Source organism: Hyperolius riggenbachi, chromosome 6, assembly GCF_040937935.1.
Source record: "Hyperolius riggenbachi isolate aHypRig1 chromosome 6, aHypRig1.pri, whole genome shotgun sequence".
In the NCBI taxonomy this organism is placed as follows: Eukaryota; Metazoa; Chordata; class Amphibia; order Anura; family Hyperoliidae; genus Hyperolius; species Hyperolius riggenbachi.
Window position 1 is genome coordinate 38,432,193 of NC_090651.1, and position 17,197 is coordinate 38,449,389.

The 17,197-nt window shown below is 42.4% G+C and overlaps 1 protein-coding gene across 17 annotated transcripts in view; it reads right to left on the bottom strand.

Annotated features, from left to right (window-relative positions):
- Nucleotides 1–17,197, bottom strand: part of ADGRL2 (adhesion G protein-coupled receptor L2) — a 332,423-nt gene that overhangs the window by 89,274 nt on the left and 225,952 nt on the right. For all 17 annotated transcript variants that reach the window (XM_068239162.1, XM_068239158.1, XM_068239157.1 and 14 more), the window contains exon 5: nt 13,497–14,297. In XM_068239162.1, coding sequence (XP_068095263.1) covers nt 13,497–14,297 — 801 coding nt within the window. The remainder of the gene's footprint in view (nt 1–13,496; nt 14,298–17,197) is intronic.

The following is a 17,197-nucleotide window of genomic DNA, read 5'->3' on the forward strand; positions in this document are numbered from 1 at the left end:
TAATCCACATATATACATCTTCAGTGTAGCAGTTTACATCTCCACTGCACTGCTGGACCTCTGGACATGGGTATTGCAGGGTTATTGTATCTACAGTTAGGGAGCACTTTTGGGTTGAGGAGAGGAGGAGAACACTAGCAGGGTTATGATAGGCTTGGAGAAGAGCTAGCATTTGTGCCAGGCTGGGATTATTGTGGGTTGAGAGGGCAGGAAACCATAATTGCAAACAATACAGTAGCAGGGAGCTACACCAACAACTCTACACCACAAATACACACAGCGGAGCTGTCAGAACCTAAAAAATCAGGGAGGAAAATGATATGGATGCTGAACTAAACATGTTTTTCGGTACACAATTTTATCTGTTAACATGCAATCGGAGCTGCAGTATGAGAAAGGCTAAAAGGAGCCTTCACATCAGATAACCACAACAAATTCTACAGTCTGATGTCCTTCCACATTCCAGGAGAAAGGAGTAAAGCCAATTCTGAAACAGAAAGGTAGATTTTACTGCCTTTGGATGGTCTGGAGATGTCACCCAGTGCAGGGGGCCGAGAAATGAGTGAAACTGGTAGGATGTGCAAGCTGTAGTATCTACGAGCAGTTACGAAATATGCATAAACGAATGTATGCATGTATGTATGTAGATGTATATGTTCATGTCTGCCAGCAACGAACAATCACTTGAATCACATTTTTCAGCTGGCAACAGGTCTATAGATAAATGTAATAACCAGTACTACACCGCACATCATTGTGTACAGTCTGTGGACACTGGGATTCTTCTCTGGAGCTCACCTGTGTGACCCTTGCATGCGGTGCTCATAAAAGCAAGGCATGTAAGCTTTTGTGTATACCTTAATCCTTCTCTGACCTCTGGGCAATGACAGATGTTCAGATGTCTGTCAAGACCAAAGTATCTGTAGAATCCCAGAGGGTGGATCTCAGTCAAACAAACCAAATTAGCCGGCCAAATATAGGACCATGAGCCCTGCCTAAAACAAAGCACAACCGCAAGTTCATCCTCCCGTGTCGACCAAGATGTACCAAATTGATGGCCTTCACAAGAGAAGCAAGCTCAGTCTCCTCACTTGGTGTCCTCCACCTTAGCTGAGGAAGCAGAAAGGAACAAAAAATGACGTCAAATTCTCAATCACTGCTCAGTAACGGGGAGTTTTATCTCCACGCAAGATCCAGCAGGTGGGCTTGTAAATAAAATGTGGATTTTTTTATGCGCTACCAAATTCTGAAAAGTTCAGATGTCTCCATTTATGGTGCTCTCTGCATATGGGGTCTGATTTACTAACACCTTATCAAGCTGGAAAACAGTAAAAATGTAGATGACCCTTTAAAGTGGAAATGAACTTTTCCATAGGACAGAAGTAAAACGGAGAAATGCACCCCGTATGTATTTAGAGAGTTTAGCCTGTCTAGTTCTCCCTAATTTGACTGATCACACCTGTAATTTGATCTCTCAGCTGTGTCACCTCAGAAATCTCTGCTGCCTCAGCAGAGCAGCTAACTTGTAAACACCGGATGTTAACCCTATGTCTGCTTCCATGAAAGGGAGTAGACACTGCAGATTTATTGCAGGATTTGTATAAGCTGCAACAATAAAATGTTTTTCTTTGAAGGTTATTATGCTTTTGCCTAGCTTTTTCGAGCAGAGAGTAAGTTCTGCATTCAGGTCCGCTTTAAATCTGGCCTGGCTTTTAGTTTACCAAGAAAATAAGAAATGCAACCCTTTATCTTAGACCAAGGGCTACTATAATTTTTAATCACAAATGAATTAGCATCTGTGGTATTGGAGCTGTCCACCCCGGCTCTGAAATTACTGAAACAAAGTTCTTGCTTTAGGCAGGTCCCCATAACTTCAACATCACAAATGCTATTGTTTCTACAGCTGCTGATGGGGATGCAACTACCGGTCTGAAAAAAAACACAGTCACCTAATTGACATACAGTATATTTGTATATGATAATACAGTAAAATCACTGCAAACCATAGCAAACAAGCGTACGTGGAATGGAGGAACCAGTAAGACATGTTAGGATCCGGTTTAATATAAAAATGAATAGGAGCCACGTGCAATGTGTAAGGGGCTCGGTTTCCTAGCTGCTGGGATTTGTCTATCCCTGCTGTCATCATTTAAAGTTTACATTAAAGGGGCACTATGGTGAAAAATTGCATGCCAACAATGTGGCTCATTATTAAATGGCTACATTACTTTTTACATTAAATGTTTGTTAGAGGCTTTATTACCCTACTTCCATGCCCTGCCATTTACAGAAAGAGTAGGCAGATAAAGATTGCTGTGATTAGCAGTATCAGTGAGCAAACAAAAGCTTTCATCAGCAGGAGGGGTGGGGAGATAGGACACTGTGCTTCAAACAGTTTAGAGGAGTCACACTTGATTACCGTCACACCCTTCCCTGGATAAATAAGGGCAGAGGGAAGGGAAAAGGGGAGGGGGAATGGCAGCTCCTATGGCTATTAGAAACTAGGACAAACAGCAGGTAAAAAACAGCTTGTATGTAGTTTGGGATTGAGCCAATCACATACACTTACTGTTGATTTTAACAGTCCCAAATGCCATGCTGCGGACAATTTGCATACAACAAGAATGAAAGATGGAGCTATTAGCAACTCCTTGACCATCTCTAGAGATCAGTGCCACCATTTAGGAGACTACGCCTCACTTCCTTCGACAGGAAATACATTATAACCACCAACAGGGAAAGGGAAACACTGAGATTTAAAGAAAACCTGAACTGAAAATTAAAAGTCAAAATAAGCATACACAAGTCATACTTACTTTCCATGTAGTCTACTACTCAGTGTCTTTCTCCTGTCCCGCGTCCTGTTTGTCCACTGTGATCAAGGGGATCTTCCGTCCTCCATTTTGAAAATGGTTATTACCCATAACAGCTTTCTGGTCAGCACACAGTTAAACTGTAACATCGCCCACTTGAGCCATAGGAAAACATGGACATTACCTGGTACATCAGTTTTCCTCTCAGCTATAACTGACAGCAACTGATATTTTACTGACAGCAACTGATATATTTCAGATCTGACAAAATATTGTCAGAACTGGAAGGGATAATTGTCAGAAGAAAATGGTGAGCTTCTGAGAGGAACTGATGACAAGGTAACTATGTAATGTTCATTTGAAGTTACCTCATGTGTTTATTTTAAATATTTTTACTCAGTACAGGTTCTCTTTAATCAGTGAGGTAAAGCAGTTTCCCTTTTATTTACATTTCTTGTCACAGTGAGGCCCTGGTTGTCATGGCATTTTGTCACGTAAAAATGTCACTTGCTACATTCATAATTGTAACTTTAAGTTATGCATGAAAAACAACATAAAGGCTCTTGAAAGACAAACACGGGAAAAAAATTCAGTAAGAAGAAATATAACTTGGGCACAACAAAGTGCGGTCTTACTGGGGTCCTCGGCTGAGGAAACAGTACAAATGGCATTTCTAGGCTGGTTACAATACATACTTTGATTGGCTCTCTTTAAAGAGAAAGCGTGACTAAGAATTGAAATTCATTCCAATCAGTAGCTGATACCCCCTTTCCCATGAGAAATATTTAACTTTTCTCAAACAGATCATCAGGGGGCTCTGTACCGCTGATATTGTGGTGAAACCCCTCCTACAGTGTGATGTCAGGACCATGGTCCTGACAGTTTCCTGTCTGTGAACCTCGCTGCATTGTGGGAAACAGCTGTTTGCATCTTCCAACTGCCAAAAAAGCAAGCAGCATATCCTACCACTGACATCACCTGCCAGCAGTAAAAATGTCACCATGTGATGTCAGAATGTAAATCAGGGAGAGGTCAGTTTTTTTCAATGGGCAAATACTGACATTCATTTATACATAATTATTGTAAACATTAAGCACTTTTTTATTACATTAGTTCCTCTTAAGGTAAACAAATCCCAAATGCATTTCAAAGGTGACAAAAAGGAATTCTGCTGAATGCAATTTAATGACTAAAATTGCTTGCATTCATTTATAAATGATTTAATCCGTGTTTGCCCACTGTAAAATCCTCACTATGATTTACAGTCTTAAATTTATCACAGGTGCATCCCTGAGGAATGTTTGTTTGGAGTGTGTTCTGAGGTAACCAGAAACAACATCTGATCTTCCGGACATGTGACCTCAGGCATGAGATTTGACCTGATGAAGCAGTTTTGACTGTGAAACACGTAGTCCAAAAAGTGCAGAAGCGCAAAAAGTGCATAATGAAGAATTTTTTTTTTTTTTTAAATACAACCTTGCTTGATATACTCATTGAAGGTAGGATCTGAACTCTACATCTTCTTGGTTCTTGGTAAACTCTATATCTTCTTGGTACACATGATAGTCAGTCCATACAGTCAACTTTTGCTGCTATATTTTATCATATTTACTGTATGTATAATTGGTTTTTGGGGGCACCTCCTACTCCTTACAGGTCTCCCAGAATGCTCTTAGGCAGAAAGCTGCACAGCTAAAAAGCCTACGCTGCATAGCTAAATAGCCTAGGCTAAACTCACTGGGAGGGCAGGATTACATAACATCATAAGAATTGTAAAGATATTGGAAGGGTTTTTGATGTTGAATTACCATTACATTAACTGTTTTGAATAAGACATTACAATGTACTATACACCCTTGTGGTGCCTCTTTAAAGAGGAGCTGTCAGCCATACTATCTCAGAAAAAAAAAAATAACACATATAAGTAGATACATATTTGCTCTACTTACATAAAATTATATGTATGTATTGCACTGTTTCAAGTTTTGATTTTAGTGATTTTTCTACAGTAAAAAAAGAGAAAATGCTGTAGGTGTGTGTGTAACAGGAAGGAAAGAGGCTTCAGCCAATCAGGCTGCATTAAGGGGAAGTAGAGAAGCAAAAAAGGACAACCCACCATGCCCTGCAACTTCCTTTTTGTGTACCAAATTCTGTGTGTACTAAATAGGAGTCCGGTTAACTGGGGCATGATCATTTATCAACAAAAGTAATAGTGATTTTAACTTTTGGACTGCCTGGTTAGCATCCTTATTACAAGACAAATAACATTTATATTGCGCTTTTCTCCTTGCGGACTCAAAGCGCCAGAGCAGAGCAGCAGCCACTAGGACGCGCTCTATTGGCAGTAGCAGTGTAAGGGAGACTTGCCAAAGGTCTCCTACTGAATTAGTGCTGGCTTACTGAACAGGCAGAGCCGAGATTCGAACCCTGGTCTCCTGTGTCAGAGGCAGAGCCCTTAACCATCACCTTCAGCCAACTGCTTGTTTACCAGACAAAAATAAAGAATTGATTTTTGATTTTATGTCCAACAGTTACACTTTAAGCACCTGTCTGAGGGGACAGATCAAAAGGGCGGATTGTAATCTGTGCAGCCACACTAGAGTCCCCATGGGACAAATACTTTGCTCTGCGCCTTATTCTAACTAACCGTCGTTATGTTATTCCATTTATTACCCACTTCCAAGTGCTCAACACATTCCCTGGATGTCCCCTCACTGCTCTACACATCCTTCATAGCATTAATCAATGAAGATATAGAACACCTTAATAAAAAATAAATCTACTATTAGAGGTTGTGATCGGCATTTGTCAAAGATCAATCGTTTCCAAGCACTGGGGAAAAGGACAAGCTGTTGGGACTGACGGAACCCATTAAGACACTTTGCTGTGACATGCCTATCAAGTGGTCTTTACTTGTCAAGGTCTGAGGCTTGACATTTGCCCTTGTCACCTGCTGTAGTATGTGACCTTGCTGGGTTATGTCAAAAGGACTCAGTTACAAGAAATTCTGGCATGGGCAGCAGCAGGCGAACACATGTGCGCATGGTGATCAATTCATGGCAAAACAAAATAATGGGAGGGTACTGAACACACTCAGTTAGGGCCTGTTCCCACAATATGTCTGTTTTTGCATTTTTTAAAACAGTTCTGATTTGCAGGGTGGCATTTAAATTTTCCATTTTTAATTTTAAAAAAGAAAAGCTCAAAACTTAGGATCCAACTGTAATTTTTAAAGAGCAGCGGTCAGCTATTCTATCTCAGAAAAAAAATATACATACAAGTAGATAAATACTTGCTCTACTTATATAACATATGTATTGCACTGTCCACGTTTTGATTTTAATGATTTTTCTACAGTAAAAAAAAAAAAGAAGAAAAAGAAAATCCTTAGCATTTCCCATTTTAAGAGTGACTATTTTGAAGCCAATCCTGGTGTAATTTCCTCCCTTACTCTCCTCTGCCTGATTATGTATGCATTGCCCGCCCTTCACTATAGAAAGTGCATTGTCTCAGCATGAAAAATATTGGCCAATCAGAGAAAAAAAGAGGTGTGGGAGGGGAAAACAGGAGGGAAAGAGACTTCAGCCAATCAGACTGCATTAGTTAAGTCTGAGTGGAAAGTAGAGAAGCAAAAAAGGACAACCCAGCATGCCCTGCAATTTACTTTGTGTGGCAATGTACCAAATAAGAGTCCGGTAAACTGGGGAATGATCATTTATCAACAAGAAAAGTAATAGTGATTTTAACTTTTGGATTGCCTAGTTAGCATGCTTATTACTTGTTTGCCAGATAAAAATAAAGAATTGATTTTTGATTTTATGCCCGACAGTTACTCTTTAGGAAGCTTTGGCTACCTGCCTCCTGGGGATTTCTCTAGCACAATAATAGCATTAATAAGGAATAATAAAAGATCAAGCTCAACTACTAAGCGGTTTATTTTTCAAAATGGCATGGAACTGGTTGTAATGCCTTTATATGACCAAATGCTGTAATATGTGTATGGTTACTGTGCCAATAAAATATTTTTCCAACAAAAAAGATCAAACATGTTTGTTAGGGTGGAGGCTGGAGGGTAAGTAGGGACTTTGTAAAAGAGAAGGAGAAGCAGAATCCTAAAAAGAGTAATGACCTTAAAGAGAAGCCGAGGCGGAACTTTTAAATCTTAATAGGACCCAGAGGCATGTCATATCATGTGCAATATGACTTGCCTCTGTGTCATTCTATCCCTGCTGCTAGTGCCCCCTGCTGTCCCCCTGAAGATATCGCCAGGCTAGCGGCAATCTGCTTGTTGCTAGCCTGCTTTGTTTACCTGAGGCTCGTCAATCATGCTCCTGCGCATTCCGCCACCATTACAGGCTGCCCCAGCCGCTCCCTGCCCCTGCTAGCTTCCTCCAATCGGAAGCCAAGCCGCAACTCAGGAAGAGTGTCCCCAGCAGAGCGCACTAGCAGTGGCGACAGAAGGACACAGAGGCATGTCATTGTGCACATGACATGCCTCTGGGTCCTATTAAGATTTAAAAATTCTACCTTGGGTTCTATTAAAAAAAAAAAAGAAAAAAAAGGGGGGGGGGGGGGGGGGGTTGGGAGGAAAAGAATGAGAAAGAGTGAAAGTGGAAAATAAATCAACAGAGTAGCACAAAAAAAAAAGGGGGGGGGGGGGAGATAAATAAGGGTGAACAGAAAGAGCAGACATGAGGAAGTAGAGATGAAAAGAGTGAAGAGGGAGAAGAGGAGATGAGGTACAGTAAAAGGGATATGGGGTGGGGCTTAGTGAGACTAGAATGAGGAAGTGGACAGAAAAGGGTAGGGAGGGAGATGAGAGAGTGCAGAGGAGAGAGAGGGTGGAAGAGCAAGGAAGGGAAAAGGTGGTGGGGGGGATGTGAGGGGAGAGGAGAGAGAGAAGGGAGGCAACAACAACAGCAACAACAAAAACAACAGTAGAAACATATCAGACAGCAGAAGTGAGACAACAATGGTATAGACACAGAAGAGGGGAAAAGACAGAGGAAAATAAAAAAAGGCGGAAAGACAGAAAAGAAAGGAATATAGAAAGAAACAAAATAATGAACAAAGGAGTTAGAGACTTGCTATGAATTTTTCATTTCTATGACATTTGAGACAGAGAGAAGTGACCGATTACCAATAGGAGAGCTATCACTTTACACATGTACTAAACACAGTAAATAAAACAACACTTGAACTGGAGAATAGTAAAAGAATAAATAAATAAAAGAACATATAGAGTGTTATGCCGGAAGCCAGTTACAGGTTGTTTTCTGTGACCTTATGAGAATAAAAGGCCTGCACTGCAGAACATAAATTAAAGCAAGATTAGAGCCGAGTGCAGCCACTGTATAATTATGGAGAGGGGAGTCCTTCTCGGATCGCAAGAAGGAGGGGGGGGGGGGGGCTGCAAACCTCCAACGCACCAACAGCTTGTGGTTAAAACATACGCGATTGTGAAAGGCCTCCGGTAAAACCTGCAGCGGTCTGGTGTGTGCAGGCAAAGCCGAGGCAGACATATTGCGTTTGTGAAGAAGGGGTTAGATCATACGCAGGCCCACGTGCGCAAACCTAATAGGAATTTATCACATGTCGTAATTGAGCCCTCTCCTACAAACGGAGTTAAAGGCACAATAAATAAGCAGCGTAAATTATTACTGCAACACCTGGGAGAAAAGAAACCCAAACCATACCGCACAAAGACAATGCGTACGAGGAACCCGGGAGATAGAAAAACAGACATTTACAGACACGATGGGCTGCTTTTAATGCCAGTCAGGAATCCATGTCATATAAAATCATTACATTTATTCCACAACATCTGTCAACAGGAGTCACCCAAGATCAAGGGCATATTTCTTGCCTTTCGGAGGCAAGGCGTGACTTGCAAACATTGTCAGGGCTTCATTTCTTCGGCGGCAGCGGGCCAGGCGATTTATTTGTGCGCCGCCTGCACGAGAAATGTGTTGTGAGTCATGCATAATTTCACCGTCCTGAAACCGGGATCAGATCGTGGCGCTTTCCACAGCAAGAGATGTGAAAGGACAGATAACCCGACGCTACATAAACACTTTCACTACACCTACTAAATCTAGGGGTAAACTGGTTAAAAGACATGCAGGATGTTCCTTTTTAAAAAAAAATAGAAATAAACAAACAATGCTACTAAAACGACTACTGGTATATACCATAGAAGGAAACGCACAAATGCACAGACACACAGCATAACTGCAATAATAGATGAAAGAACACCAATAACAACTGCAGTGGTGGTATTAAAAATAAAATAGTATTATAGCAAAGTCTTTTTTATCCGGAACTAAGGCAAGTGGAAGTCTCAACTAACGGGCACATCTGAGGGATAACGGGACCGTTTTTTTTATTGGGGGAGGGTTGAAAGCATTAAAGAGAGACTGAAGCGTAATAAAATCCACATTTTATCTTCTAGTTATATTAGTCCTGAAACACCGCATTCCCTCGTCTGAACGAGGGCTTCCTACCCCCGAAATCTCTGGGGCAAAAATGGGGGAGCACTTCCTGTAAGAGGCAGAGTTCAGCGCTGTAGCTCTAACTCTACTAGAGTCAATCTGCTCTGATTGCCGCCTCTCCCCGCCCCTCTCAATCTTCTTTCACAGAGAGGGGCGGGGGAGAGGCGGAGACCACACAGATCGACTCCTGTAGAGGCTGAGCTACAGCGTTCAGCTCTTCCTCCCCAGGCAGCAAAATCCACAACTGTGAAAGACGTGATTGTTTGCCTTGGGATTTAGGGGGTATAGAGCCCTCGTTGAGCCGCGGGAATGCGGCGTTTCAGGACTCCTAATATTGCTAAACATAACTAGAAGATAAAAACGTGGATTTTATTAGGCTTTAGAGTCTATTTAACCTCCTGAGCGTTATGCCCCCCCCCCCCCCCCCCCGCTCCAGCGATCGGGGTAGCCTCCCCGTAAAGCTCCGCTCTTCACTATGGGGAGGATCGAACATGATGTCGCCGACGTCATGCCCAGACCCGATCCTCCCCATAGAGAGACCCGAGCTGTGAAGGGAGGCTGCGCCGATCGCTGAAGCCAGGGACGGAGGGGGGGGGGTGTAACGTATTAACTGGCTGGATCGGGGGATCGCGGGCAATCGGGGGGTGCCAAACGTGTGTACCAGCTAGCCTGGAGCTAGCTAAAGGTTTTGGAGCAAAAAGATCAAATTAGTTAAGTATGTGGGGACTCCTGGGGCCACCGAGCGGTATGCCCGACAGTGTCGGGCATACCGCTAAGGAGGTTAAATACTTACCGAGCCTCCAGTGACGTCTTGTAGCCTCCTGCAGCTCCTATGGGTTTTCTGGCATCCGTGCACAGAAGCCTGCGTGTCACCTGACCCGATGCAGGTCAGGTGACATGCTGGCATCCTGCACACAATGAAAGCTGGAAAGCCGCTAGGTGCTGCAGGAAGGCTACAAGACGTCACAGGAGTTTTGGTAAGTATTTAGGGGAGACATTTGTGCTTTTCACAGCATGCGTATCCAGCATAAGGCGATCCCTGCCGGTGCCGGATACTGGGGACTCTGCTGTAATAAGATCATAGGTAGTTTTATCATTATTATTACAATTGTTGGACTGTTAAAATATATGTGGAAATAATAAATAAGCAGGGGTGTAACACACCCATCCGGGACCTCCAGCAAAAAGATCATCGTGGGCCCTCCCTGCAGCACTGCATCGTAGGGCCCCCTGCAGCACCCTTTTTCTCTGGAGGGTCTCACAGGTTTGCTTTAAACAGCTTTAAAGTGAACCAGAGAAGAAAATAAACTAAAGGTAGCCATACACTGGTCGATTTGCCATCAGATTCGACCAACAGATAGATCCCTCTCGGATCGAATCTGATCATAGAGGGATTGTATGGCCACCTTTACTGGAAACAGATTGTGAATCGATTTTAGCCTGAAACCGATCACAATCTGTGGTGGTGGTGCTGCTGCCGCCGCACCCCCCCCCCCCCCCCCCCCGCATACATTACCTGCTCCGCTGCGCGACTCCCCAGGTCTCTGCTGTCCTGCTGTCTACTTCTCTGTTTAAACTTCCTGCCAGGCAGGAAGAAGTGAAGCATGCCGGAGACCAGACCAGAGCAGAGAAGACAGCAGAGACCAGGGGACTAGCGCCGGCCGGAACAGGTAATGTATACCCCGCTGTATTGCGTCGGTCGTCGGGCATTCGAACGCCGCTAGCGACGCACTCCCGACCCGCCGGCGATCGAGAGAAATCTTCCACACGGACGGATCAACGGGAACGATCGATTTCGGACGGAAATCAATCGTTCTGTCAGTGGTGTGCGCGGCGATTTTCCAGCCGATTTGGTCACTGTGATCGAATCGGCCGTATATCGGCGGGAAAATCGTTAGGTGTATGGGCCCCTTTATGAGATAAACAATTGGATCTGTCCTACTCCTAAAAAGGACTCTTTAATGCTAGGTACACACCATACAAATTTCTGGTAGATTTACTTGCCAGATAAAGTTCAACATGTTGGAAATGTATCTATCTTACCATCTATCAGCCGAGCAATTAGGCATTGTTCTACTCAGCAGGAGATAAACAGAAGACAATGCACCAGAGATAATGACCAGTCTCTACAAAAAATAATCTAATTATGCATTCTAACAGAAAATTCCAATGCTAGGGATACACGGTACGTGTTGTACCGTGTATCGAGCCGCACAATAGATTGCTGTGCGGCCGGAACGATTCCCGCTCGTACCCGCGGGCGGCTTCTTATCTGCACTACGTTTTTTCTTTTGTCCTGCCCGCCGATATTGAGCGCGGAATCGATCCAGCGGGTCATCGGACACTTCAGATATTATCAATCGAGCCATCAGCGGCTCGATTGATAATAAAAAACTCACCGTGTATGCCCAGCATTACAGAAGAATCTAATAGAAAATTGTATGGTGTATTCCCAGCATTAGATATCTTAAGGTTTTATTTTAGGTATAAACATTTACAAAGCAGGTTTAATGTTCTTAGTCTCTGCTCTATTGCAGTGTCTCAAGAGTCCCAGAGTGAAAATACATGAACTATTGACCTTTTTATCTTTTCCTCTCACAGTAAAAAGCCCAGGTATCTGCTTAGGTAAGTGTTTTATAGCTGTAATTTGTTATCAGTGAGCCGACTGAGTTCTGACTGGAGAAAAACGGTCGGTTTCATAGTTAATTATAAACTCTTTCAGGCAGGGAAAAAAGAAAAGGAGCACAGCATAACTGTCTGTATGCTTGCCACTGTATATACACGTCTATCCCACCATGTCACATGTCATATCTGGTACACTTTAAAGAGAAAATGTAATATAACAATTAATAAAACTATTTTTTTTTTTTACAATATTACTTAAAGTGAACCTCTGAACTAAAAATCTACTGAGCAGAACTGAAAAGGCTTGGTGTTTCTTTAACAGTTTCACAGCATCAGAACTTTGTTTTTCTTACCAAAGCATCATTTTTAGCTGCATTTTTAGCTAAGCTCCACCCATCAAAGAAAAAAGCCCAGGCTTTTTTTCCCTGATGCTGTGCAGAGCATGATGGGATTTCCTATATTGTTATTCCTGTTGCCTAGCAACTGGGAGAGGTGCTCAGAACACAGGACAGTTGGAACTGTGTCTCATGTTCCCTGTCACCTCCTTTCAACCAAAAAGATGGCTGCCATCATGAAATCAAACATTTGCCTGTTCTTTTAAAACAGTGTGGGTAAGAGATTATATTACCTATCTATTTTAATTAACATAACTAATGTAACTTAATGACAGTATGTTTGTCTAGGCTGGAGTTCCTCTTTAATAAATAGTTTAGTCAGTGTTTGTAAAGTCTTTTCCCTGATTTATACAGGTGGCAACATATTTACTGCTGGATGGTGCACCACTGCAGAAGGTTTGTTCATCGACAAGACAGTTAATCGACAGAGAAAGCAGAAATACCTTGTCTCCGACAATGTATTAGGAGGAAAAGGCTTTGTGACATCATACCCTAGGCTAAACTTACTGGGAGGGTAGGGTTACATGCCAATGCACACATATAGGAAGTGTTTTTGATGCTGAAGCATTTTTGGCGCCACGCTTCTTACGAGTTGGCAAAAGCTCCTCCTAATTGTTATTGGCCTGATGAAGTGGGCTGCAACCCGCGAAACACCTTGAAAACTTTTGAAGTACATAATAAACGTTTTTTGATAACCGGAACGTGCTGTGTACTCTTCAATGGGGAGGCAAGTGTTACTCCGCCTTGTTTTTATCATTTAATAAACATTTAAATATATATTTTATCCTTTTGGCACCTGTGTTTCTCTTGTTTACAACAAAAATAATGGACAAGTTCATTTTGTTCCACCTCATTTTATAAAATCCGTACCACCAATAGATTAATTACACAACCTTCTCTGATGATCTTCATAACCCAAGCGTCAATTTTTGTTTTTTACTCACATCTTGTGCCACAAAAAATGCTGTATCTTACATCCTTCAAAGGCACAATGCAATACTAGCTTTCTGCATTAAAACTGCAAACTACGCTTTTGTGGTAAGGAAAAAAAGAAAATCATCCTCAAAAGAAAGAGAAATTTAGATCAAACAAAATCACAAACAGTACATCATTCCCGGTTATGAACATCACTGATGAAAAAGCAGTAGAAGGAAGAGACATCAAGTTCTTACCTTGGGCTAAGTCCTGAAGGGTGAACTCTAGAGAGTATCGTAGAATGAAGTTGTTATTCCACACGTACAGCTGGTTATCCCTAGGGTTGTAATCCACAGCGGCGATGTATTGATACTGATTGGGGAAAGGAATATCAACCTGCTCTCCTCGGTTCAGCTTGGTGTTGAAGATGTAGTCGATGGCATTCTTTCCAGTTTCACTTTCGTTGTCTTGGTAAACCGATCTCACCACATAGAGGACACCACAAATCATGAAGGCATTCGAGGCCGCCCTCTTGTCATAGGTGGTTTCGAAGGTGGCCTCGAACCGGAGAGTGTAAGGATTCAGTTGGCTAATCACGATCATTCCATTGTTCTGCTCCGTCGCATAGATGACCCACAACCCGTTTTCATCGACTGCCAAGTCGATGTCCGACTTCCCACCCCATCGATACGGCGATGTGTCGTGGTAATTGGCATAATTGATAATGGCCTCCCCGCTTTTAATTCTAGTCCTCAAGTCAAACTTGACAATGTTTCTTGTTCTTTCCTTGTTGAAAAACACAGCCCCATCGTAAACCACAAATCCAGTGCCGTCCACCCGGTTCGGCAGTTTATAGGTTGTAGTCTGTCGGCCATTTTGAAAGTCTTGCAAGGAGGCAAATTCTATTAATGTATCCGTGCGGTACGGAATCCAGGGCATAAAATAAATTTTATCTGCAGCTTGGAGAGGGTCTTTGCACCATGCACCCGCCTTCTGTTCAGCTTCAAAAATATACGGAGAGTCCACCACTCCTTTCAACACCCCAGGGCAAACAAAAACTAGTAGAAAGTAGAGAGAGGATTATTTTACAAAAGACATCATAAACTTTTTAGTTACCCCTGTTAACTTCCAGCAGCTACAAAATTAAACTTTTTCTTTTAAAGATGTGTACATTTAAAGCGTCCAACCAATTATCTACTTAATTTACAAAACACAGCATTTTTTTTTTCTTTTTAGAAAATCTTCACAATTTTGTGTACATTCAAAAATAAATCAAAGCAGTGTAAGCCGACACCTGCGGAACGATGAAAAACCACACGCAGTTTTCCTGACCTTAGAAAATGAGCATGGTTTTCCATTTGTGCATTACAAACAAACACAGGCTGGATAAAATTGGGGAAAGGAAACAAAGTTGGAACATGTCAGGAACAAAAAAATAATAACACAACATTTTTACGGCAATTGGGAGCTGGAGGAGTTAAAACAAAAATAATAAAAATATAATAATCATAACAGAACAAAGAAACAACTGGAGCAATGGACAAAACAAGGCAGGAGGACCTGGAAATGTGGCATGCTAAGGGGGAAAGGAGTTTAAGAAGCCAAGCAAAGTAGTAAAAAAAAATAAAAAAACAAACCAAAAAAACAAAAATAGACTGGGGGAAATAAAATAAGGAGATTGGGGTTAAGGAAAAGAGCAAGAAAACATTTCCCACAAATGCAGATACAGTGTCCCACCTATGTGACATATCAGAACACTATTTTTTTATTTTTTTATTTGAATTAGCAGTCAACTCGTGTATGGGGTGTAGAAATGCAATCCTGCTGAATATAGAAGTCAGTGTTTAGGGGATAAGGGGGGATTGAGAAGGTTAACATCCATATGGAACATAACAAGGAGCTGAGGGGGGTGGGGTCGGGCTGTGTTCTTTTTATTTACCTTTTTGCTCCACTTCTATTTTAAGCATTGGAAGAGAAATGAAAAGGAGTGCAAGGAGAAAAAAGAGAGATTAACATGAATGGACCAATTACTCGGTAGTGCAATCAGTACACACACTATAGACGGGAACACAGCAAGATATCCGCTAAATTGGATGAATGGAGAAACTGGAACACCTGCTGAAAGGAAAAAAAATGGTTATACGATCAATGGTGAGGTGTATGATGGGATACCTGACCACCTCTCAGTAGAATGAGGGATAGGAGCGGGAAAAACATGCACTCAGAACCCTAGAAAAATCAACAAACTGCTTCCTGTGCTATTGATTTGACGTAGGAGACACTTGTCTGGTTTAAGGTTATGCGTTGTGCTCTGCTATGAGGGAGAGTTAGTGACTTTTCTGAGGTAAAAAATGGCTGCCACAGGAAGTACTTTGGTGGCATCTGTGACTTGAAAGGAATTGGCTGGCTGTACTGGCCAACTCAACAAAATGGCTGCTTGTACCATATCTAAGATGATGTTCAGAGCGTGTGTAACTGCAACCACCACTAAACGTCATCGGTCGTTATAAAGCCAAGGAGGCTGCCATCTTGACCTAAAAGTCAAGTAGAGATTGTCAATTAAATGCTAATAAGGCCTGGAACCCACTAGGAGCGCTTTCTGAGTGCTTTTTGATTTGATAATCTCTTGCTCATGTAATGCGATGGGTGTGATCGCACTTTTCAAATCATCAGCGCTCAAGGTGCGTACACACGCACTACCAGCGGCGACGGGTCCGCCGGACCCTCCCGCTGGGCGTTGTTTAGCCGACAGTAGTGCGTCAGCGGATAGTTCATAAAAAGCCTCATCAGTCTGCCGACAGCGCGTACACACGCACTTACTGTCGGCTAAAAGGCCGCCCAGGGGGAGGGTGTGTACGCACCATTAGAAAGGGTTTCTAGTGGGTTTAAGCCCTTAATCAGGTTTTCACTAAGATTAAATGCAAATTATGTGCAGCTTAGTATGCTTAATGGCGCAATGGAGACATATAGGCATATCTATACTAAAAGGAACTTGTTGTGACAACAATGCTTCAAAACACATGAACCATTACAAATAAATGTTTCACACGCTCTCTCGTTTTAAACGTTTTGTGAGCAGGAGAGCTTACCACTGCAATAAAAAAATAAAAACCCTACACAACAAATACAAAGTCCCTGGATTTGGTGACAGATAATGTATGTGGAGCTACAAGAAAAGGAGGTGCTGAGGTCAATACTGCAGAAATGGGGAATATGTGGGACTGGTGCAGAGCTGTGCTTGTGGATGGGAATCAGGGTCTTACTGATACAGAAGTATTACTGTAGTATCACCACCATCTCTATTCACATGTCTAACGCTGCCCCATCCCACACATGCCATATTAAATCCCTATCCACATGCAAGCCTCAAAAAACACTCACCCCCCCCCCCCCCCCAAAAAAAAAACATTTTTCTTGCACTTGCAAATCTTTTATTCAAGCCAGCAGGTGTAGATGTGTGCAAATACGCTCCAATCCATCAACTGTGCTGCACGGCTCAACCAACTCTCTCTTCACTCCTGTAATGCTGGTCTCCATTGGCTGCCCATGACACAAATCAAGCCTCTGACATAAACCTATAAACCTTTCATGCAGACCCCATTATATAATGCTGAATCAATCAGGGATGCAACCCTGTCATCCAACCTGATCACCTCCTGCCAAAACTGCATTCAGGACTTCTTACAAGCTTCCGCTCTCCTCTGGAATTCCTCTCTTATTACCGTTCTGTACTCACCACCTCTCTGGATCTTCAAACATAAACTGAAAACTGATTTCATCACAAAAGCATACAATTGTAAATTAAAATGGACCGGAACTCTTACGCAGGTCAGAAGGAAAACAGAGAAATGCTCCCTGTATATATTTAGAGAGTTTAGCTTGTCTAATTCCCCCTCATTTGTGTCTAATAACAAGTTATAATTTGATCTCTCCCGTGTCACATGACTGCCACGGCAGA